This window comes from Grampus griseus (genome assembly GCF_964374135.1).
Source record: "Grampus griseus genome assembly, chromosome: 10".
Classification (NCBI taxonomy): Eukaryota; Metazoa; Chordata; class Mammalia; order Artiodactyla; family Delphinidae; genus Grampus; species Grampus griseus.
In genome coordinates, this window is record NC_139004.1 from 28,653,135 (window position 1) to 28,678,440 (window position 25,306).

At 42.1% G+C, this 25,306-nt stretch overlaps 1 protein-coding gene across 4 annotated transcripts in view; it reads left to right on the top strand.

The window, feature by feature from the left end:
- PLA2G7 (phospholipase A2 group VII) overlaps positions 1-25,306 on the top strand; it is a 34,400-nt gene that overhangs the window by 4,095 nt on the left and 4,999 nt on the right. For 2 of the 4 annotated variants that reach the window (XM_082663199.1, XM_082663198.1), the window contains exons 2-9: positions 10,627-10,748; positions 11,192-11,336; positions 12,876-12,969; positions 15,380-15,448; positions 15,993-16,119; positions 16,962-17,075; positions 18,216-18,307; positions 19,472-19,642. In XM_082663199.1, coding sequence (XP_082519325.1) covers positions 10,653-10,748; positions 11,192-11,336; positions 12,876-12,969; positions 15,380-15,448; positions 15,993-16,119; positions 16,962-17,075; positions 18,216-18,307; positions 19,472-19,642 — 908 coding nt within the window. In that variant the 5' untranslated portion in view covers positions 10,627-10,652. Of the gene's footprint in view, positions 1-6,105; positions 6,249-10,626; positions 10,749-11,191; positions 11,337-12,875; positions 12,970-15,379; positions 15,449-15,992; positions 16,120-16,961; positions 17,076-18,215; positions 18,308-19,471; positions 19,643-25,306 lie in introns of all 4 variants that reach the window. The other 2 variants (XM_082663197.1, XM_082663200.1) reach the window with 2 other exon arrangements.

Below are 25,306 nucleotides of genomic sequence, written 5' to 3' on the forward strand. Positions count from 1 at the left end.
CATAGAGTTGCTTGTAGTAGTCTCTTAGGATGCTTTGTATTCCTGATGTGTCTGTTGTAACTTCTTTTTCATTTCTAATTTTATTGATTTGAGTCCTCTCCCTCTTTTTCCTGATGAGTCTGACTAAAGGTTTATCAATTTTGTTTATCTTCTCAAAGAACCTTTAGGTGTAAAGTTAGATTGTTTATCTGAGATTTTTCTTGTTTCTTGAGGTAGGCTTGTATTGCTATAAACTTCCCTCTTAGAACTGGGTTTGCTGCATCCCATAGGTTTTGGATCATCGTGTTTTCATCGTCATTTGTCTCTAGGTATTTTTTGACTTCCTCTTTGATTTCTTCAATGATCTCTTGGTTATTTAGGAACGTATTGTTTAGCCTCCATGTGTTTGTTTTTTACGTTTTTTTTTCACTGTAATGGATTTCTAATCTCATAACGTTGTGGTCAGAAAAGCAGCTGGATATGATTTCAATTTTCTCAAGTTTACCGAGGCTTGAGTTGTGACCCAAGATGTGATCTATCCTGGAGAATGTTCCATGTGCACTTGAGAAGAAAGTGCAATCTGCTGTTTTCGGATGGAATGCCCTATAAATATCAACTATATCTGGTCTATTGTGTCATTTAAAGCTTGTGTTTCCTTATTAATTTTCTGTCTGGATAATCTGTCCAGTGGTGTAAGTGAAGTGTTAAAGTCCCCCACTATTGTTGTGTTACTGACAATTTCCTCTTTTATAGCTATTAGCATTTGCCTTATGTATTGACGTGCTTCTATGTTGGGTGTATATATATTTATAGTTGTTACATCTTCTTCTTGAATTGATCCCCTGATCATTGATCATTATGTAGTGTCCTTCCTTGTCTCTTATAACATTCTTTGTTCTAAAGCCTATTTTATCTGATATGAGTATTGCTACTCCAGCTTTCTTTTGATTTCCACTTGCATGGAATATATTTTTCCATCCCCTCACTTTCAGTCTGCATGTGTCCCTAGGTCTGAAGTGGGTCTCTTGTAGACAGCATATATAAGGGTCTTGTTTTTGTATCCATTCAGCCAGTCTGTGTCTTTTGGTTGAGAATTTAATCCATTCACATTTAAGGTAATTATCAATATGCATGTTCCTATTCCCACTTTCTTAATTGTTTTGGGTTTGTTTTTGTAGGTCCTCTTCTTCTCTTGTGTTTCCCACTTAGAGAAGTTCCTTTAGCATTTGTTGTAGAGCTGGTTTGCTGGTGCTGAATTCTTGTAGCTTTTGCTTGTCTGTAAAGCTTTTGATTTCTCTGTCAAATCTGAATGAGATCCTTGCCCAGTAGAGTAATCTTGGTTGTAGGTTCTTCCCCTTCATCACTTTAAATATATCGTGCCACCCCCTTCTGGCTTGTAGAGTTTCTGCTGAGAAATCAGCTGTTAACCTTATGGGAGTTCCCTTGTATGTTATTTGTCGTTTTTCCCCTGTTGCTTTTAATATTTTTTCTTTGTCTTTAATTTTTGTCAATTTAATTACCATGTGTCTGGGCGTGTTTCTCCTTGGGTTTATCCTGGGACTCTCTGCACTTCCTGGACTTGGGTGGCTATTTTCTTTCCCATGTTAGGGAAGTTTTCGACTATAATCTCTTCAAATATTTTCTTGGGTCCTTCCTCTCTCACTTCTCTTTCTGGGACCCCATCATGCGAATGTTGGTGCATTTAATGTTGTCCCAGAGGTCTCTTAGGCTGGCTTCATTTCTTTTCATTCTTTTTTCTTTATTCTGTTCCATGGCAGTGAATTCCACTATTCTGTCTTCCAGGTCACTTACCCGTTCTTCTGCCTCAGTTATTCTGCTATTATTCCTCATTATGACCGTTCGACAATCGCTTTCCCTGCTAGGGATTTTAAAGACAAAAATCACATCTATTTTTGAAATCTTTTAATCTGAAACATAGTGACTGACACATAGTCACTCTTAAAATTGAGTAAATGGATTCGTGAGCAAATGCATGAATGAGGCAGCCAGTCATTGAATTATTTGGAGAATTATTACTCTGGGAATGAGGTCAGATATCACATATATAGGGTGATGAAAAAAACTCAGCAAACAGTACTCTTACTGTTCCATTGCAGACACTTCCAAACACTGCCTCCTGGTACTGGCTATACCAGAGCCCATAGGGAGCTAACATATAGATGCCTGGACCTGCCTTCTGAAGATTCTGCATCAGAAAGTCTGCAATGGGTCTCAGGAGTCAGCGTGTTCAAAGGTTCTGCAAGAGCCTTGCAGCCTGCCTGAGGTCAGGCAGGGAACTGGCGCGAGCCATTTCACCTGGCCTTAACTCTGCCGGTTCCACCATAAGGACAAAAGGTGATGGCCCTGGCACTGGTCTGGTAGGAATCATGGGGAGGGCAGAGCACTCCAGTCCTGCTTGGAGGACTCGGGGAAGCCCTGCTAGCCATTGGCTGTCTCTAATTCTTCCTGAGGTTATTGACAGGGAAGATGTGATGAATACCCAAGTTGCTACGGGCAAGTGAGCCTTCTTGGGGTTAGAGCAGGGTTCCTAAAAATCACTGTTGATTCCTTATGTGTTTCACTTTGTGTTCTCTTTTTCACCTCTTCATCCCTCGTGATCTTCCAATGGGCTGAACGACACTCCCCTTATTCAGCCTGGGCTGTAAGCACCAGGAGTGGTAAATACTTTCTGTGGATGATGTTACTTGATGAAAATCCAAGTGGTGACATTGTAACAGGGGTAGCAGTGGAGGCTTGTGAGGATCCAGCCTGGCTTCAGTGCAACTTCTTCTATTGCTTATTTGGGAAACTTAGCTATGTCTCGGGATTCATACACAGTACTCTGAAGTTTCCAAGCATCTTGGCATGTTGCTCCAATAAAAATTAGGGCAAGAACAACGAGACAGAGTCTCATCTCTTTGGAGAACAATTTCTAATTCTTCGTTAAGTAATCTCTCAATCCAGCTCCGACCAGTTTAGCATCATTAAAATAACTGTTCTGTTCATTAACTTTAGAAGATTTTGGTTTTAGAGTGAACAGAATTTGACATTATACCAAGATGCCATGTGGTGGGTAAAAGCTGGCATTCAGGCAATCTGGGCTTAAGCCCTACCTCCGGCACTTGTTAGCTTTGTGATTAGAACAAGTCAGTTAAACTTTTCTGGCCTCAGTTTCCTCATCAATAGAATGGGGATAATTAAACTTCCCTGACAGATTGTTTTGGTGATGATTGAGTAAGGGACCATGTGCCAGAAACTGTGCAAAATACTTGGCACTTAGTAAGTGTTCAAATGTTAGCAATATTATCATCTATTTAGTGAGCAAACTTTTTTTTAGCAACTCCTAGGTGCCATTTTTAAATAAAAAGACAAATTATAGTGCTAGGTACTCATATGAAAAGATATTTACAATATATTTTCAAATTAAAAATGGAAGTTGAATATATTGTATGACGTTTTATAAACAAACTTTAAAACTATATATGTATGTATGTTTATATGTATGGGTGTATATGTTTGTCTGTATTGTGTATGTGTACATGTATTCACGCATGGAACCGCATCTGGAAAAACATCTGTTGGCAAGGGATTATTAGTGCAGAGACAGCTCCATTTTTTAATTTACTTTATTGTCATGGTTGAATTTTGAAGTCATGTATTAACATTATAATAAAATTGAAAATAATAGTGAAATAAGATAAAATGAAGTCAACCAGTATTATAAATGATCTAAGGAGTTAAACTGTACATGCTTTTTCTGATTCCCTCCACCCCCCTAAAAATAGATATGGAATAAGGAAATGCCAGACTCACTCTACAAATAACCAAGAACCTTAGAGCTCCAGGGACAGTTTTCCCAGCTACCTATCTGGATTTTTAGCCTGTGTGATAAGAGCTGACCTTTCTATAGCCCTGTCTCCTCTGAAATCTTTCTCTCCGAATTCCTGTTGCCCTGAGAATTTGTACCATATCATCTAAGAATTTGGAAATGTCCCTGTCATTTGCTTTCTTCCTGTATTATAGATGTGAGTCTTGTTTCTGAATCCTTATTGTAAGCTCTTTTAGAGCAGGGATTATGTCAAATTCTCCGGTATTTACCACAGTTGTTGACATAGCAGAGGGTGTGTAGCATTTGCTTAGTAAGTACCCATTGACTGAATGACTGCAGATCTGATGTTACTCAGAATCGGCCCTGTTGCACTGTCATAATGGAAAACAACTTAACCTGGAGATTTCAATGGGTTAATACAACAAAGGTTTATTTCTTGTTCATAAAAGGCCATGTAAACTGGCAGAGGCTCTTTTCTGCTCAGTGATGAAGGATCCAGACTTCCTCCATCTGGAGACACACATGTGGCTTCTAAGTTTGTTGAATGAAGGAAAGGAAGGAATGGAGAGACATACTGACTCATAAATGTCCTAGGCCACTTCCATTCAAATTCCCATTTATCGGAAATCAGTCCCGTCTAGCTACCAGGGAGGCCAGGAAATTCGGGGGAGCACATAGCTACTCAGGAACACTGATTGCTGTGCCACGGATCTGCATCTTCCTGCAGAATAACCATGCCAGCTAGTTAGTACCCCATTCGTATCAGTGGGACAAACACCCACATGGATCATTAAACATGGCTCAGTTTATGTGAGTAACCGATGTGTTAGAAACTACCAGGATTCAGAATTTATCCATGCAGCAGGCATTTACTGGTGCCTACTCTGTGCCGGGCACTGTTGTAGGTCCTGGGAATACAGCAGGGAAAAACAACAACAACAACAAAAAACCCAGCCCCAATTCCCTACGCTCACAGAACTGACTTTCTGGAAGAGGAAGATAAACAATTAACAAGTAATCCAGAGAATCTCTATTGGTGATAATATTATGCAGAAAAATAAAGCAGTTGGGGAAACAGGGCACTTATTGGTGTATGTGTTGGGGGGTAGATTGTAATTTTAAACTGGTCAGGGAAAGCCTCACTGAGAAGGTAACATGGAAGCAAAAACCTAGGAGTGAGGGAGCCGGTTATTTGGGTGTCAGGGCAAAGAGCCTTCCTAGAAGAGGAACACAGGTACAGATCCCAAGATGGGACAAGGCGGGGCCTGAAATGTTTGCTGGATGGCAAGGAAGACGTGTAGTTGCAGTGAGGATGTGGGTGAGTGTGCAGGAGAGGCTGGGATGTCTGCTCAGGAGTCTGTTGAGTACAGGCTGCAGAGCCTTATATGTTACTTTAAGATCTGTGGCTTCTGCTCTGTGTCATGTGAAGCCATTTGGGGGCTTTGAGCACGAGGAATGGCATGATCACTCTGGCTGCTACATTGGGAATTGACCATAGGGTTCGGGGAGACCAGTGACAGGTTATTGCAAAATTCAAGAATGAGATGGTGATGGCTTGGACCATTTCCATCACCCCAAAAAGAGGGGAGAAATTTTCAAGGGGAAAAGTGATTCACAAATACAAGATAGTTTTTGCTGTTAGCAAAGAGCCTCCCTGTAATATAATTTATTATCATCACAAGTCCAGTTGTATTCATCAGTGCTACCGACATTTCTCCCACACAAGCTGCATGCCAGGACCCCTGTTAGGCACTTGGGACAGCAAGTAAGATCTGCCCCCTGCCTTTGGGAGGCTCTCAGGCGTAGCAGGGTTATAGAGATCCCCCAAAATATAACATCATCAGCACCAAAAACACACCCAGCTGCTGCAACATGATTATTTTACAAACATGATGGAAACGTTAGCCAAAACATACTGAGGGTTTACTATGAGCTAGACATGCCCTTGGATATGATTATGATTATGACATGTGATAAAATTATTATAGTTTGATGCTCTTCTTTCTAACCACACTAGACTGCTACAAAGTTAGGGAACTAGTGGCCGAAAACCTAATATTATAACCTAAAAGTGTTATTTCTGGGCTCTGCAATCCAGCATGACCAAGAACTCTGACACCCTAGTACCTCCCAAAAACCCATTCTAGAAAATGCATGTGCTGTTTTTTCCCAAATGTCTTCTCCCTTTATAACACACGGAATCATGTTGCTAGTCCTTTAATCTCACTGATAGGTTAGCCTATTTAAGTCCTCGTTGTTGCATGTCTTTTTTTTCCTTTTAATCATCTGCCTTGAAGAAGGTTAAGCTGAAACGGCTGCTCAGCTTCCAAGATGTTGCCACCCAAACTGCACGCGCTTTTCTGCCTCTGCACCTGCCTCACGCTGGTTCATCCCTTTTACTGGCAAGACCTAAATCCTGTTGCCTATATTGAATCATCAGGTAAGAGGTATATTTGTTCAAGGGCTTGAGCCACTGACCTGTTGCCAGACTCGAAGTGGTCCCAGGGAAGTTGCACGTGTGGACTTCTAAGAAGATTCTGATGAAGATGAGATCCTCAGTTCTCCCGGGGGAGGGGGGAGGGCCTCACTCTTTCCTCTTCTTAATGAAACTAGAGGAGTGCCTTCTTCTTCAACATCAGGACTGCAGGACAGCCTAGGATGAGGCCTTTTCAGACAAGCTGGAACCTCAGCGTGCAGTCACCGTAGAGAAGGTCTACACCGCCCCTTCTATACCTCATTGCCCTGACTCACGCCCTCTCCGTGCAGTAACACACTTCCCCTGAAGTGCCTTCAGAGGCAACCCCAAACCTGCCCCCACGAAGGTGAAGGAGAGGCAGGAGTCTTGATCAACAGGTGAAGTCCTGGTTGATGGTGGAGTGTGTGAGAAGATGGCGATTTAGAGTTTGGGATCCAGAGGGGGACCATCTTTTCTATCTAATGACAGACAGGAGCAGGGACCAGTAGGCACTCGGAGCTCCAGATGAGCATGGATGTGCATCCCTTGCTCTTTCTTACTTTGCAGGGTGGAGGGAAGGAGAAGAGGGGGAGGCTTAGTCAAGCCCAGGAGTGGCGGCTGGAATGGGACAGCCATCTCTAGACAGGGACATCTCCTGTCACCTAGAATAACCTTGATTGAAAAGCGATTCCTTCTGGTGCTTTGTGAATTCCTGCTAATCCCAGAGGGTTGGGATGCATGAACTTCTCTATCTAGTCTCCTCAGGTGAGCAGCATCAGCGGCCTCTGCAAGGTGCCATACTGTCTGTACCACAGACGCACGCACCTGGGGAGATAGGGCAGCCCTGGATCTAGTTGTGCGGTCTTGACGGGTGACTCCTTACTGTGACTTTTACCAAAGATCTTTCATAACCAGTGCCTTACAAATCTGGCCCTGCTTCATAGTTGGGGAAATGATTGCAACAGCAGAACAGGGACCAGATCTTCTATCTATGTTTGCATAGGAAATGGCATCATATCTCACAGGTCCATTCATGCAACAATACTTATCAGAGAACTGAGGTGTGCGTAATACACTGGTGACTAAGACAGAGGGTTTGTAGTCAAGCTCAAGGAGGTTAAATTAATTCTCAAGGTTAAATTAATTCTCCCATTCCCTTATCTGTATGTTGAAAACAGGTAACATCTTACATGACGAGCAAATTCTTACCTAGGAGACATTTGCCTCATGTGCTTTTTATCGGTACAGAGTGGGAATTTCAAAACATGTTCTCTATTCCCCCATGTCTGAAAATCACTGGAAAGCTGTTACTGGACAGTCAGAAACTTGAGGACATGCTTGATTCATCTTTGTCATCCCAGCCTGGGGCCCAATGCCCCATTCATTTGAAATACTCAAAAATGAATGCATAAATACTTTTAAAATTATGCATAAATAAATTTAAAATTATTAGAAATAGTTTATTCAATAAAAGATGAAAATAATAGATGATTATTTGTATCATTCTTAATAAATGAATACATAGAAAATATGATCATGCAGCCAAAAAGTTTGTAAACACGGCTAGAGATATCCCATTCGCTAATGGAGGACATAAAGCCATATAAGAGAATGTCATTTTCCTAGCACGTGTACATTCCATCTCCAACCCCAGGAATGAACATCAGGACTATTTGATAAATGAACATCACCAAAAATGTATAATAAGATTAACAGCATACCATAGGTTCTAATGCTCCTATTAAAATAGAGTTGAAGAAAAACAGGAAGTGACATTTGTAAGTTCTGAACCACAAAACTATATCATCTACAGAGTGGCCATTCAACCTGGCAAGTCTCTTCCCTGCATCTTCCTTCATGATGAGTGCTGATAGTTGGTTAGAGAATGGGAAATCTAGGACCATGACCAGATTGGCTGCGGGCTGGTGAACCTTTTCTTTCTTTTTCTTTCTTTCTTTCTTTTCTTTCTTTCCTTCTTTCTTCCTTTCTTTCTTTCTTTCTTTCTCTTTCCTTCTTTCTTTCTTTCTTTCTTTTTCTTTCTTGTTTATTTTATTGAAGTATAGTTTATTTACAATGTTGTGTTTAATTTCTGCTGTACAGCAAAGTGACTCAGTTATACATATACATTCTTTTTCATATTCTTTTCCATTATGGTTTATCACAGGATATTGAATACAGCTCCCTGTGCTGTACAGTAGGACCTTGTTGTTTGGTGAACCTTTTCTGCAGCCTCCCTGGCACTCACCAGCCACAGGGCCCTGGAGGCCTACACTCAAACCTGGGTCAGCTCAAAGTTTCCTGAGACCTTTTCAGGGGTCAGATGTCCTGGAATACACCTCTCACAGTCCAACAGAAGGAAAGGAGCAGGCAAGCTGAATCTAGAAAACTGAATCCAGATACACTGATATATGGACTCACCATCCTGAAATTACATGAGGACTTGATTGGGGGTTAGAAAGGGGAACAGGTGAAACTGCAGGTGTGTTAAAGGGTTTTGGCACCAGAGAGAGAAAATGTTTCAAGAGTGGGTGGGTAAAAGAATAGAGGCCATGGGCCTTTCCTGGTGGCACAGTGGTTAAGAGTCCACTTGCCAATGCAGGGGACACAGGTTCAAGCCCTGGTCTGGGAAGATCCCACATGCTGCGGAGCAACTAAGCCTGTGTGCCACAACTACTGAACCCACATGCCACAACCGCTGAAGCCTGTGCACCTAAAGCCCGTGCTCCACAATAAGAGAAGCCACTGCAATGAGAAGCCCGCGCGCCATAACAAAGAGTAGCCCCTGCTCGCCGCAACTAGAGAAAGCCCGCGTGCAGCAACAAAGACACAATGCAGCCAAAAATTAATTAATTATTTAAATATATATATATATATATATATATATATGCAGTCAAGCATTTAGCAGAAACAAAAGAGACCCAGTGACAGCGAAAAGCTTAGTTTAACTCATTTTCACAGATATTTTTTGAGCACCGCTTATATGCTAGACATTGTGTTAAAGATGTGAGGATACAAAGATATGGATGCAGCTCTTACAAAATAGCCTTGGGAGACAGAGTGTGCAGACACATGATTTTACTCTAATATGATAGGAAGAAAGATAAAAATATATACAGGGAATTGATTTGATACTGAGGATGAAACGATTAAGTCTGGGGTGGTGGTCAGGGCAGGCTTCAGAGAAGATCAAGATATTAAAGGTCGAATAGGAGTTTGCCATGGGGATTTCAAGCGCAGGGAACAGCATTTACTAAGGTGTAGACGCATGGAACAGCCCCGTGCGCCACTCAGCAGTTCTGGAGCACAGGGAGGGAGATAACAAAGGAAAAAGCAGCAGAAGAGGAGGAGCCAGTGGACCTCCAGATCATGGAGGGTCTTTCTTACAGTGCCCGGGAACTTGGGATTTAACTTGTGTACCTGTGAACCTCTACGAGCTTCAACCCCCAAACACTGGAAAGATAAGCCACCCCACGCTGGAAGCCATGTGTAGATTTAAATATAACCTACAAACTGCCTTCCAGAAAGATTCCAGTACATTCCCCCTTCAAGAAAAAATTCCTGGTGATGATAGGAAAGCATTGAAGGATTTGAAGAGTTGCCTGGTGAGATTCATGCTTTAAATCACTCCAGGAGTTGTGTGAAAGATGCAGTTGAAGGAGTCAGGATCCAAGGTGAATAGGACACTTGGGAGAGATGGCGACTGTCCGGTCAAGAACAGTTAAGGTGTAACTGAGACAGTTGAGCTAATGGGGTAAGGATACATTGGAGAGAGAATCCTAAGCTAAAAACAAATGTTAGAGATTGGAACTTGGTTGGATGTAGGGGATAGAGGAGAAAGGGTTAGGAGAGTAGCATGATTCCCAGGTTTCTGGCTTGGGATCCCCAAGCTAGGGAATTCCGGAGTTGCATGCTGTGTGTTTGGAAGATGAAGAGGGGGAGTTGGGAGATGGTCATTTAGTTTCATTCTGGACCATAGGCTTTGCTGTTCCAATAGGAAGGCTTCCAGTGGGAAGTCGTGAGCCCAAATCTGAAAGGTGGATAGAGTTCATGTTTAGGAAAAGCAGATTTGGGAAGTGGTCTCTAATATGCTCTGGATAGGAGTAGAAGGTAAGGGCAAAGCTGGAAGGATTGGGAGCTGATCCTCAACATCTTAGGAAAAGGGCTATGTCGACCGCCATCGTTTTCCCCACACAGTACTTTGCATACAGCAGGCGCTCAATAATTATTTGTGTATTTTACTAATTAGTAAAGAAATGGAGGCAGGAAACTATGGGTAGTCCCTTGCTTCTCTTGGAGTTTCTTTGTGTAATAAAGTCTGGGGTGTAACGGCTGACAAGTGAAATAATATTGACCTGTTTTCCAGCGTGGTTCAAAAAACTACAAGCTCTGATGGCTGCTGCAATGTTTGGCCAAACTAAAATCCCCAGAGGAAATGGATCTTATTCCGTCGGTTGTACAGACTTGATGTTTGATTACACGAATAAGGTAGTGATTTGATTAATACCACTTATCCTTATATTCTAATATTGACTGTGGCTATGGCCCATGAGAAGGTTTTGAAACCTGACCTTGCCCTCACCTGAGAAAGACTTATCTTGCCATTTGTATGGTCTCCTGGGAAGCCTTTGGCAGTTTAATTCATTCCCCAATTCGTTGCTCTCATCGGATTAACTATAAACTCTTTTTTTCCCCTTCTTTGCTGGCTGAAACCAGGCTGCTCATACTTTCTTTTCACTCAAAAAGCATACTGTTGTTCTATTTCTCTTCCTTTTGACTGCATTCAGTCACTACGGCAACTTAAAAAGCTCTCTGGACCTCTTGCGCAATAGAAGTATTTGGGTCCCCGCTAATTAAATATGCAAAATAGCTGTTAGAACATGTTTAAGAAGCAACTTGACTAAAAGTACATTAACTTCTTTCCTCTACAGGGCACCTTCTTGCGTTTGTATTATCCATCCCAAGATCATGGTCACTGTGACACCCTTTGGATCCCAAACAAAGAATATTTTTTTGGTCTTAGTAAATTTCTTGGAACACACTGGCTTATGGGCAAAATTTTGAGCTTATTCTTTGGTAAGATTTGTGTTGCTTCTGCTTTTAGGCTCTAGAATATAAGAAAAGCTTGAAAATAGCAGGAGTTTCAGGCAGTGAAAGACCAAAGTAGATTGTCTCCAGTCCTAAGACATCTCCTAAGATGACAAAGTATTTCTTAAAAGGCCAGGTAACTATCAGAGAATCAAGGGTTCTCGTTTTGTCTATTCTGAATACAATGGGGTGCGTGGAGGGAGTGAAGGTATCAGACTTTCAGGCTGGCTTTAACATCTCTCTGTGGCTGGCCTGATTTTTGCTTCTTACATATTCTTGGAGGCAGTCATGTGGTGAGACCAGCAGCTGGGCTGATGTGACTACTACCTTCTATGCTCTGCGCTAAAGTGCTTTCTACAGTTGGGTGAAGAGAGGAAGAAAACAGAAGCCTCCATAACTCTCCAGATCCTAAACAAAGGAGTGAAAGCTAATTTCTTACATGTCATAAATGAGGAAACTACTCTCATTCCCATCACCGACCTCCAAGCGGCCAGCCTCTCTCACTAAGACAATCTGATGTGCATTCATCACTTAATATGTCTATATTTCACTAATATTGAGTTGTCCTTCCTTATCTGTTGGACCAGACACTACTGTTGGGTTGATGTTAACCATGTCTTCAAATTTCCCCCTCAAAAATACCTACAACTTTTGGCCTTCATTTTAAACATCTCGTTGGAGTTTTCTTAAGAGTCAATTTATAAGAGAAATGATGAAAATATTATCACTACGCATCTTTACGATGCTGAATAACTTATAAGTCACTTCCATAGCAATCATCACATGCAGTCTTCATGACCACATCTCCATCGTATTGATGTGAAAGTGAAACACAAATAATTGATGATAATGATCACAATAACACGTGAGAAGTGAAGGAAGAAGAGACAACCTCTTCCATTTTTTTGAGCCCTTTGCTATGTGACTGGATAGATGTGCTTTACATTTTCCTACTTAAATATGACTCTGACAAAACCCCCCTGAGATAGATATCATTTCCCTCATTTTATAGGAGTCTGAGGCTCAGAGAGTTCTCTTGACTTGCCCAAGGTCAGTAGCTAGTAAGTGGCAGAGCTTCCTCCAAAGCTACATCTAAGCGTGCAGTCGAAGGTCTTTCCACCTTCCTCTTGATTTTGATCAAGTTAGAATGAGATGATTCTCCGATCTGAAGATTCTGGATCTCAGTGTAATATTCCTGAGGTTTACTGGTAGTTTAGTTTCAGAACATTCCCTCTGAAGTTTTGCCCAAACCTGGGATTAATCATAAGGAACGGCCTTCCCGAATACACTTCTAAGTAGGAAAATGTCTCACCTCAAGTTCAGAGCTGGCTACGGTCCTAGGAAAAACACATAGTTCAGGCCCTCGGTTGGTGGTATCTAGTGGGAGACTTTTTTAATGAATTTACTATTAATGCATAAAAACATGAATTCCATGGGTCAGAATTTTATACTAAGGAGATATGTTAAATTAAATAGCAACACTCAAGTCAGAAAAAACACTAATTACAGTCTCCCACTGCTGTCTAGGTTCAATGACAACTCCTGCAGCCTGGAATTCCCCTCTGAGGACTGGGGAGAAATACCCACTCATTATTTTTTCTCATGGTCTTGGAGCATTCAGGTAAAGTCTCAGAGGTTGAACGACTTTAGCTTCTAGGGACAAATGACTGAATGCAGTTTTCCCCCAGAAGAGGGACAGCAGATTATGGAGTGTCAGGCTGTCCCCTGTCCTGGAGGACTTGGCGTTCCTCAGGAATTAGCTGGGATCTGTTGATCGGTCCTATAGCCCTGTTTTTTCCTGCCTCCAGCCCATGGAGACCAGCTTCACAACAGAGAAGACAGGCTGTCCCATTTTGGGTTGTTGTCTTTCTATATTATAGTATTTACACACTCAAAATCATTCATCGTATTAGTTCAGGTCCTCCGAGAAACAGCCACCATGACTAGATTAGCGGTGAAAGACGTGTATTACAAAATGCCCATGGAGGATAGAAGGGAAAGAGCAGAAGCAGAAAAGATGGGGAGAGCTTTCATGATGCAGGCTGGACACCTGGGAAGGAGATGGGAGACAGAAGGACTGGATACGGAGCATCTCGAGACCGCAGCACAATTCTAAGAAAGATTGGGCCAGGCCAATGGAGGGAGTGCTTGACCAAGAACTGCTCCTCAGGGCTTCCCTGGTGGTGCAGTGGAAGGCTAAAAAAAAAAAAGAACTGCTCCTCAGAGGAGCTCTGCACCTCACAGGAAAGGACCTGCGTTAAACCCACACCATGTCCAGTCGCTGGGACCGACCCACAGGAAGCCTAGCTTTCACTCAGATCCACAGGGGTGGGATCTGCGAGGGGTCTTTAGTCAACTGTGATCTCTGTGCCACGACGAGTGGCACATTTTCATGGCCACCGCACGCCCTCCACTTTCTTCCTACATCTTCTCAACTGCCTCCCCGTCTCCCCCCTCAGAGGATTATAAGACTTTCAGAAGAGTGGCTTTTAGCTGGTAAGAAATTGTGTAGCATCTGCAATAAGAAATTATCGTAGTCCAGCTAGTTATTTGATTCCTTCTAGACCAGTGGTTGTCATCTCAGAATCTGAGGGCCAGCTCCAGCCTGCTGCCTGCTTCTGTAAATAAGGTTTTATTGCAACTCAGCCACACTCATTCATTTCCACCATTGTCTCTGCCACTTTTGTGCTATAACAGCAGAGCTGAGTAGTTGTGACACATAGTGTGTGGCCCACAGAGCTGGAAGCAATTACTCTCTGGCTTTTTACCGAAAAGGTTTTGCTGATCCCTGTACTAGATGATTTTCCCTTCCTGAGTTGGTCCTGCGTTGTCAGGAGTACAAGACATGGTGCCTACCTCCTTTTTGTTCCTTATGGCCATTTCCTATTGAATACATGATAGGAGAAAAGATTGTGCCGAGCAAAGATGTGGCAGGGATTCTGAATGTAGTTGCTAATTAGCACATGATCCTTTAAGCATCTCACCCTGTCCAGTCATTTACATAACAGCTAACGTGTGTTCGGTATTTCCCCTGTTGCAGACACGGTTATAAGCACTGAAACTGTGTAACTTACTTAATCCTTACAGTAACCCGACCAGGTACCATAATCTTATAACATCACCCTTCTACAGATAGCACTAAGGCAGAGAAAAGATAAGTGACTTATCCAAGGTAGAGAGCTAATAAGTGAGGGAACTAGGATACAATCACCTGCAGTGGTCAGAGTGTAGGTCCTGTTCTCTTAAGCATCGCATTGTACCGCCTTCCTGCACTATGTATTATCTTATCAAAACCTTATCACTATTCTAAAGCAAAGGCTTTATTATCTGTCCCCATTCTACAGATGAGGACAGAAATGCAGTAATGTAATTACCTAAAGTCGTATAGCTGGTAAGTGGCAGACGCAAGATTAAAACCCAGAACTCTCAGTTTGGGATTGACACGTACACACTGCTCTACTTAAAACGGATAACCAACAAGGATCTACTGTATAGCACAGGGAACTCTGCTCAATATTATATAACAGCCTAAATAGGAAAAATATTTGAAAAAGAATAGATACATGAATATGTATAACTGAACCACCTTGCTGTACACCTGAAACTCTCACAACATTGTTAATCAACTATACTCCAATATAAAATAAAAAGTTAAAAAAAAACACAAATTCTCGAAGGCAATATTTATCATCACTGCACCAGTGTTTCTCAGCCTTGGTACCACTGATGCTTTGGACTGGATAATTTCTTGTGGAATGTAGCCTTGTGCATCATAGGATGGTTTTAGCAGCATCCCTCTATCCACTAGATGCCAGTAACACCCTCCCCCTACTCATGATAATGAAAACCCCTCCAGACATTGTCAAATATCCCCTGAGTGGTAAAATCAGCCCCCTTTGAGCACCACAGCTCTCTGCTTTACCCCAGGGCACTACTACAGGGGCATAATTACCTCCATATTCCTACGTTTATTTGTGGACCCCTTGTAATCATGACTGGTAGTTGAACGCTTCCCTCTTTTTGTTTTGAAGGACAATTTATTCTGCTATTGGTATTGACCTGGCATCTCACGGGTTTATAGTTGCTGCCATAGAACACAGGTACGTCACCTGGTATGTGGCTGAGCTCTACCTTTCATACAGGTTTATGAAAAGTGCTGATAGGATTGTCAACTATGGTTACATGATGAACAAAAAAGGAGACTGAGCTAGATTGTCAAGTATGTAAAAAAAATAGCTAACATTTCTAGAATGTTTATTGAGTGCCGTGTTCACAGACCATCTCATTTAATCTTCATAACAATGCTTTAAGACGGTTATCATTACCACTGTTTCAAGGAGGCAGAGAATGAAGCTGAGGAAGGGTAAGTAATTTGCCCCAAACCACACAGCTAGCAAGTGACAGCACTGGGATTTGATTCCAGGAGAGTTTTCAACACCGCAGCCTCCCAGAATTGTGAAGATGGAATGGGTTGTTCACAGGCAACCATGTCTTTTTCTTAGAACTCCCTTGGGGGCTTCTTTGATTTAAAAAAAGGTAGAGTGCAAGAAAGGGAGTCAGAAAGAGTCACGGCTGGGGATGAGGAACACAGGTGAGATGGAGAGAAAGAGCAAGCGTAAGTAATTGATTCTGTTTGTATTGTAGAGATGGCTCTGCATCTGCGACTTACTATTTCAAGGACCAGTCTGCTGCAGAAATAGGAAACCAGACTTGGCTTTATCTTAGAACCCTAAAACGAGGGGAGGAGGAGTTTCCTCTACGAAACGAGCAGGTATGTTGCAAGAAGAAGAGAGGTGGCATGGTGACCAAAAAGCATAGGCAAAATGATGACATTTGTTCGTTTAATTTTACATATGGCAGACCGTGCTCCTAGATCTCCTTACTTCCCATCCCCAAAAGATCTGTCAGAGGATTCTCTGAGTAATCAAATGCCCTTAATGAAATATCTGGATCATAGTAAAAACAAAGACCAACATAAAAATCCTAGGAGATGACAGTGAATATTCAGAATCCTTTTGCATTAGAAGTAAAGACTACTTTTCACAGAGGTGGTATAGAATAGCATTAAGAGTCCAGGCCTTAGAATGCAACTTTCTATGTTTGAATCCTGGCACCATCACCTCGCAGTGGAGTGATCTTGAACAAGTTACTTATTCTTTTTGCTTTGCTTCCATGTTTGATCCGTTACGAAATAATGAATATTAACAGTATCTTTCACATGGGGCTTTGAGGAAGATCAAGTGAAATAAAGCACATTGCTTTCCACCTCAGTACCAGGCTTTATAGTGGGTGCTTTTTATATATGTTATTGCATTTAATCCCACCCACATTCACTGAGGCATTATTATACAATAAATGGAAGTTCAGAGAGGTTAAGTAAATCATCTGAGGTCACACAGTGGGTAAGCAACAGAGTCAGGATTTGGACCAAGCCATAACTACCTGTAAAGCTGGTGCCTGGGTCGTCATGCTAGGCTGTGTTCTAATCACTAATCTCAAAGTCATTTCCAGTTTATAAGCAACCGCGTATTTTTTCCACCTGCCCCCTCTGCACAAGCTTTAAGTGTTACAACTCTTTTCTTTGCCATTTCCTTCTTCTAATCGTCATATTAGGTACTGCAACGAGCAAAGGAGTGTTCTCAAGCTCTCGATTTGATTCTGGACATAGATCGCGGGAGACCAGAGAAGAATGTATTAGATTTAGAGTTTGACGTGGAACAGATGAAGGTGAGCTTAAAAAAAAAGCCATTTCCCCCCGGCCTAGACTTCTTTATTGCTCACATTTTTGTCTGTCTTACTGCTGTAATACAAGATACAATATGATAAAGGGCTACAAAAAAAAAGTACCTGCAAAATATTCCAACAGTGAGGAACACATCAGGTTGAACTACATATGAAATTGCCACCCCAGCGTTGATCTACAAAAATGGCAAATTTCATATGTTTCAACTTAATACAACCAGTGGAAGTATTGTAATTTCTTGGGCAGTTCCTGCATGTTTTTGAGCTTGATCTTGAAACGCTGGTGAAAAGTTTTAGACAAAATATTGGGGTGGGGTGGAAGGATATCAGAGTGGACCGCGTGAATGAAGACTCAAACGTGTGTGTAGGGGGGTGGAGTGTAGGAAAGCACAGGGCACTAAGATGATGGTATGTCCTCCAGACACAGTGAAGCGTTTGTGTCCCTCGGCTAGCCACTCTCCTGTCTCCATACCTATGGATGTGTTGTCCCCTTGGTCTGACACCCCATCTTCCTGACTCAGTCCTGCTTAATCGTCAACTCAAGTCGGGTATTACCTCGGCCATGAAGCTTTCTTGGGCCTCACTGCCCACCCTGGACTGGTCTGGCTGTCTATCATATGTGCTCCATGGTACGACCCTACTGCATCTGCATCGTGTATCCGTCGCTCCTTCCCTAATAGACTGGGAGCTCATGGAAAATGAACTATAATGCCTGGCACAGAGCAGGTGCTCAATCGATACTCAGGGAGTGAACAAACTAATAAACATGGAGGGGGGAGGGGGAGAAATCAGCAATGATGTTGATGCTTGAAGTGTGGGTGAAGAAGAAGGCCATGAAGTTTACCTCTGAACTCTTAGAAATGCTCAACAACTATGTGCGTGTCTTTGTGTATATATAGGTAAGCATGCATGTATATGTACATATATGTGCATATGTTTAAATATGTGTATGTGGGTGTGTGGGTGCTCGTGAATGTATGTATGTGTATATATATTTCTTTTCTAAGAAACCAAGGTACTTAACCATGCCTGTGAAAAGATAAGTTTATAATTCACAAAATCACTGCCTATCCTCCGAACAACCTGCAAGATACTGATGAACTTACATCATGCTTTTTCACATAGGACTCCATCGACAGGGATAAAATAGCGGTTATTGGACATTCTTTTGGTGCAGCCACAGTTATTCAGAGTCTTAGTGAAGACCAGAGATTCAGGTAAGAGAATGAGTCTCAGTGTTTGGAAGCGGGGGGAGTGATAACACACGTGAGATAGAATTTATCAAATTTTTAGTGAGGAAGAGATCCTTCGGAATTCACAAGTTTGTTCTTTTGCCTCCGTAAAGTCCTCCGTATGAATTTTCCTCAACAGAAACCAACTACGTCTCTTGCTACTGAAAACTCTTCGCATCTCTCCATATTTTTCCTCGTTATTATTCATCTGCTCAAGCGCTTATTATTTTCATTTGGAAGTTTAGCTTTATATATACGTATTATCTGTGACATAATAATTGTAATAAAAATACTGTCATCTTATACTATTTTCTAGACTTCCCCAATAGGTAGGGCATTTTTTAATTAATTTTTTTCATCCTTAAGATGAAGTGTGGGCTAAAATTACATAGTTATGTGGGTGGAAGTCAGGCCCCCAGTCTTCTAACTTGAAGAAATATTTTCTTTCTTGAACCATTTTATCCCAGATTGATGAGACCATGTAGAACCAACCATGTAGAAAGAGGGTAGGATCATCTGTGAAACTTCATCTCACATTTCTTAAAATCTGTTTCAACGTAAGGGGATTCTCTTCTTTCCTCCATTTAGCACATAAAATAGAGTGTCCAAAAGGCTAAGAAACATAGGATAACTTACTTTTAAAAAGAAAATTAATTACATTTCATTTTCAAACGATATACTCCATAGGCTTTTCTTCAACACCCAGACACTCTTCCAGGTGAGGAATGGGTCTAACTGTTACTCTGAAAGAAGTATAATGAGTACACGACAGTGTCCAGAAGGACTAGAAACACAGGGGCAATAGTGCATGTACTGTATTTTTTCAGATACCCCCCAATTTTGAAGAATAGTACTTATAATATTTTAAAATTTATCTTGAAAGATGACAAAAAATGAATAAAAAAATTTTAAATATTATGTCTTTCTAAAGGTTGCAATTCTTAAATGCCTCCTAAAGAAAATGATTGTATAATTACAAGTTTGCTACCTTATAAAGCTAATCATATCCCTTTCCCACAGTGAAGTATAATACCTCTTCAGCTCAGTGAGATAACCCATAATGATCTGGTGTGCTGTGTGTCTCTGAATCCTTGCATTATTAGACATTCCTGTATCTGGGCCAGTGTGTAACCAGACTTCTTTGATCAGGTGCGGTATCGCCCTGGATGCATGGATGTTTCCAGTGGCTGATGAAGTATATTCCAGAATTCCTCAGCCCCTCTTTTTTATCAACTCGGAACGATTCCAATACCCTTCTAATATTATAAAAATGAAAAAATGCTACTTACCTGATAGAGAAAGAAAAATGATTACAATCAGGTAAGTATCAGTAAGTGACTTATTACATCATCTGAAACAGAAACTTGAAACTTGGATAAACAAGTAACGATATCATTTGGTTGCTACTCTAGAATTATTCAATTTGTTGTTTAGACTTGGAATAAGGGAGAATATTAGATAATCTCAGTTTCCAAGTGCATTTAGACTTACTTTTTAAAATGCAAATTTTTGAGTAGTGTTAATATACTATTAATGTTAAATACTATTAACTATGTTAATATACTATACAGCACGTGCTGATAAATAAAATTTGCATGATACATGCTACCTTTATCTAAATGTAAGAGCAAACCTATACATTTTTAGGGCTGGGATGGGGGAAGTATTCCATCAGTAAGCTAGGCTAAGAACTCTTTAGAAAAAAAGTAAGATCATCTGTTGAGAACTGCAGTGTGTTTATCTGTTTGGTAAGCAGATGAATTTATAAATTCTCAAAAGCTATAATAGAGTCCCTTGAAGGGTCAGCAACATGCTTATATCGTGGATGTGAAAAAGAACTCCCAATAGCGTTTTGAACTCACGATGAGATGCTACAAAGCAAAGACTGAGCTCCTTCCTCTCCTATCTGAAACCTGATTTACTTAGAAGGGCACAGAAGAGGTGGCAAGAAGGAAACACACACAGTAAAGGCAGTAAACACCCCCAGGACAGAGAATGGAGGACTCTTCCAATTAAGGTGGTCAGAAAAGGCTGCTTAGAAGAAATTGGGGTAGAATTGGGTCTTGAAGGATCAAGAGACATTATTATTATTAAGATTTAATTTAATTTTTTTTTTTTTTGGTTGTGCTGGGTCTTTGTTGCTGCGCGCGGGCTTTCTCTAGTCGTGGTGAGCGGGGGCTACTCTTCGTTGCGGTGTGTGCACGGGCTTCTCATTGTGGTGGCTTCTCTTGTTGTGGAGCACAGGCTCTAGGCACGTGGGCTCAGTAGTTGTGGCTCGTGGGCCCTAGAGCGCAGGCTCAGTAGTTGTGGCGCATGGGCTTAGTTGCTCCGCAACATGTGGGATCTTCCCGGACCAGGGATTGAACCCGTGTCCCCTGCATTGGCAGGCGGATTCTTATCCACTGCGCCACCAGGGAAGTCCCTCAAGAGACTTTAGATAGATGGTGAGGAAGGATCTAGATATTTAAGGTAAGATGTCAACTTAGCTTATTGGTATGTGCAAGTCTATTTAATTCTAAAGCAGAAATATTACAGAACACCCAACCTTCCTTATTGGCTATCACTCTCTCTGTTTCTTCCCTTCTCTGCTAGAAAGAAGAGCTTGTACTTAATATTCCCTGTCCTTACATCCATTTACTCTGAATTCTGCAGTCTGTCTTCCTGAACTGCCACCAGTGAGCTGAAAATGGCCCCACTGAGGACATAGAAGTTTCAGTCGCCTATTGGCAGCCTCAGCCTTTCTCTCTGCATCCCTCCCACCTGTTGACTACCCCCATTTCTCCTCCCTTGGGTACACTAACCCCACTCTCTCCTGCTTCTCGCATCCTGTAGATGGCTTCCTCCCTTTCTCCCCCACCGTCTCCTCCTCTTCAGGCCATCTCTCCACTGTTGGTGGCATCCGGGGTTCTGCTCTCAGCTGTGCTGCGACCCTGCCTCTATTTACCTTCTTTATACTTTTGACTCTCAAGTTTGGATTGGGATGTGGGGAAGAGTGAGCAGAGTCTGGGCCTCGGTTTTGCGTAGAGATACCTAAAAGAATGGTGGTTTGCTTATAAGCAGCAAAGTGAAGAGGAAAAGTGGCATTGGGTGGGGCTGGAAAGGTGTGTTTTAGCCTTGGGTAAAGATGTCTGGCCACAAATTAGCAAAGTATATAATCTGTATATTATTAATGAAATCTATGGAGGAGATGAGACCACAAAGTGCGAAAAGAATTGGTCTAATAGAATCTTGAGGATTTAGGGGAAAAGCCAGTGAAGAACAGAGTAGTTCGGGAAAGGAGGGAAAATGTGATGTCAAGGGAAAAAACAAATGCAAGAAAATCAAGTGTCACGTGTCTCAGAGGTAGTAGAAAATGTGCAGTAAAAAATGGCCGTTTTGGGGAGGAGCTTCAAGACGGTGGAGGAGTAAGACGCGGAGATCACCTCCCTCCCCACAGATACATCAGAAATACATCTACACGTGGAACAACTCCTACAGAACACCTACTGAACGCTGGCAGAAGACCTCAGACCTCTCAAAAGGCAAGAACCTCTGCACGTACCTGGGTAGGGCAAAAGAAAAAAGAATAAACAGAGACAAAAGGATAGGGACGGGACCCGCACCAGTGGGAGGGAGCTGTGAAGGAGGAAAGGTTTCCACACACTAGAAGCCCCGGAGACGGGGGTTGGAGGGGGGGAAGCTTCGGAGCCGCAGAGGAGAGCACAGCAACAGGGGTGCAGAGGGCAAAGCGGAGAGATTCCCGCACAGAGGATCAGGGCCGACCGGCACTCACCAGCCCGAGAGGCTTGGGCTTCGGAGGTCAGATCCCAGGGACAGGACTGGGGTTGGCAGCGTGAACACAGCCTGAAGGGGTTAGTGTGCCACAGCTAGCGGGAGGGAGTCCGGGAAAAAGTTTGGAGCTGCTGAAGAGGCAAGAGACCATTGTTTCCGGGTGCAGGAGGAGAGGGGATTCAGAGCGCCACCTAAATGAGCCCCAGAGACGGGCGTGAGCCGCGGCTAACAGCGCGGACCCCAGAGATGGGCATGAGACGCTAAGGCTGCTGCTGCCGCCACCAAGAAGCCTGTGTGCGAGCACAGGTCACTCTCCACACCCCCCTTCCGGGGAGCCTGTGCAGCCCGCCCCTGCCAGGGTCCCGGGATCCAGGGACAACTTCCCCGGAAGAACACATGGCGTGCCTCAGGCTGGTGCAACATCACACTGGCCTCTGTGGCCGCAGGCTCACCCCGCACTCCATGCCCCTCCCTCCCCCCGGCCTGAGTGAGCCAGAGCCTTCGAATCAGCTGCTCCTTTAACCCCGTCCTGTATGAGCGAAGAACAGACGCCCTCCAGCGACCTACACGCAGAGGCGGGGCCAAATCCAAAGCTGAACCCCGGGAGCTGTGCGAACAAAGAAGAGAAAGGGAAATCGCTCCCAGCAGCCTCAGGAGCAGCGGATTAAAGCTCCACAATCAACTTGATGTACCCTGCATCTGTGGAATAACTGAATAGACAACGAATCATTTCAAATTGAGGAGGTGGACTTTGGGAGCAACGATATATATATATATTTTTCCCTTTTTCTTTTTTTGTGAGTGTGTATGTGTATGCTTCTGTGTGTGATTTTGTCTGTATAGTTTGCTTTTACCATTTGTCCTAGGGTTCTGTCTGTCTGGTTTTTTCTGTTTTGTTTTGTTTGGTTTAGTATAATTTTTAGCGCTTGTTATCATTGGTGGATTTGTTTTTTGGTTTGGTTGCTCTCTTCTTTCTTTTTTTTATTACTTAAAAATACTTTTTTAATAACTTTTTTTTATTTTAATAACTTTATTTTATTTTATCTTCTTCTTTCTTTCTTTTTTTCCCCTCACTTTTATTCTGAGCCGTGTGGATGACAGGCTCTTGGTGCTCCAGCAAGGCGTCAGGGCTGTGCCTCTGAGGTGGGAGAGCCAGGTTCAGGACATTGGTCCAACAGAGACCTGCCAGCTCTATGTAATACAAACAGCGAAAATCTCCCAGAGATCTAAATCTCAACACCAAGACCCAGCTCCACTCAATGACCAGCAAGCTACAGTGCTGGACACCCTATGCCAAACAACTAACAAGGCAGGAACACAACCCCACCCATTAGCACAGAGGCTGCCTAAAATCATAATAAGGCCACAGACACCCCAAAACACACCACCAGACGTGGACCTGCCCACCAGAAAGACAAGATCCATCCTCATCCACCAGAAAACAGGCACTAGTCCCCTCCACCAGGAAGCCTACACAACCCACTGAACCAACCTTAGCCACTGGGGACAGACACCAAAAACAACGGGAACTACGAACCTGCAGACTGCAAAAAGGAGACCCCAAACACAGTAAGTTAAGCAAAATAAGAAGACAGAAAAACACACAGCAGATGAAGGAGCAAGGTAAAAACCCACCAGACCTAACAAATGAAAAGGGAACAGGCAGTCTACCTGAAAAAGAATTCAGAATAATGATAGTAAAGATGATCCAAAATCTTGGAAATAGAATGGAGAAAATACAAGAAACGTTTAACAAGGACCTAGAAGAACTAAAGAGCAAACAAACAGTGATGAACCACACAATAAGTGAAATTAAAAATTCTCTAGAAGGGATCAATAGCAGAATAACTGAGGCAGAAAAATGGATAAGTGACGTGGAAGATGAAATACTGGAAATAACTACTGCAGAGCAGAATAAAGAAAATAAAACGAAAAGAATTGAGGACAATCTCAGAGACCTCTGGGACAACATTAAACACACCAACATTCGAATTATAGGGGTCCCAGGAGAAGAAGAGAAAAAGAAAGGGACTGAGAAAATATTTGAAGAGATTATAGTTAAAACTTCCCTATTATGGGAAAGGAAATAGTTAATCAAGTCCAGGAAGCACAGAGAGTCCCATACAGGATAAATCCAAGAAGAAACACACCAAGACACATATTAATCAAACTATCAAAAATTAAATACAAAGAAAAAATATTAAAAAGCAGCAAGGGAAAAACAACAAATAACATACAAGGGAATCCCCATAAGGTTAACAGCTGATCTTTCAGCAGAAACTCTCCAAGCCAGAAGGGAGTGGCAGGACATATTTAAAGTGATGAAGGGGAAAAACCTACAACCAAGATTACTCAACCCAGCAAGGATCTCATTCAGATTTGACAGAGAAATTAAATCCTTTACAGACAAGCAAAAGCTAAGAGAATTTAGCACCACCAAAAGAGCTTTACAACAACTGCTACAGGAACTTCTCTAGGCAGGAAACACAAGAGTAGGAATGGTAACAGAAACATACGTATCAATAATTACTCTAAATGTAAATGGATTAAATGCTCCAACCAAAAGACACAAGCTTACTGAAAGGATACAAAAACAAGACCCACATATATGCTGTCTATAAGAGACCCACTTCAGACCTAGGGAGACATACAGACTGAAAGTGAGGGGATGGAAAAAGATATTCCATACAAATGGAAATCAAAAGAAAGCTGGAGTAGCAATTCTCGCATCAGACAAAATAGACTTTAAAACAAAGACTATTACAAAAGACAAAGAAGGACACTACATAATGATCAAGGGATCAATCCAAGAAGAAGATAAAATAATTGTAAATATTTATGGACCCAACATAGGAGCACTTCAATACATAAGGCGAATACTAAGAGCCAAAAAAGGGGAAATTGACAGTAACACAATCATAGTAGGGGACTTTAACACCCCAGTTTCACCAATGGACAGATCATCCAAAATGAAAATAAATAAGGAAACACAAGCTTTAAATGACACATTAAACAAGATGGACTTAATTGATATTTATAGGACATTCCATCCAAAAACAACAGAATACACTTTCTTCTCAAGTGCTCATGGAACATTCTCCGGGATAGATCATTTCTTGGGTCACAAATCAAGCCTTGGTAAATGTAAGAAAATTTAAATTGTATCAAGTATCTTTTCCGACAACAACACTATGAGACTGGATATCAATTACA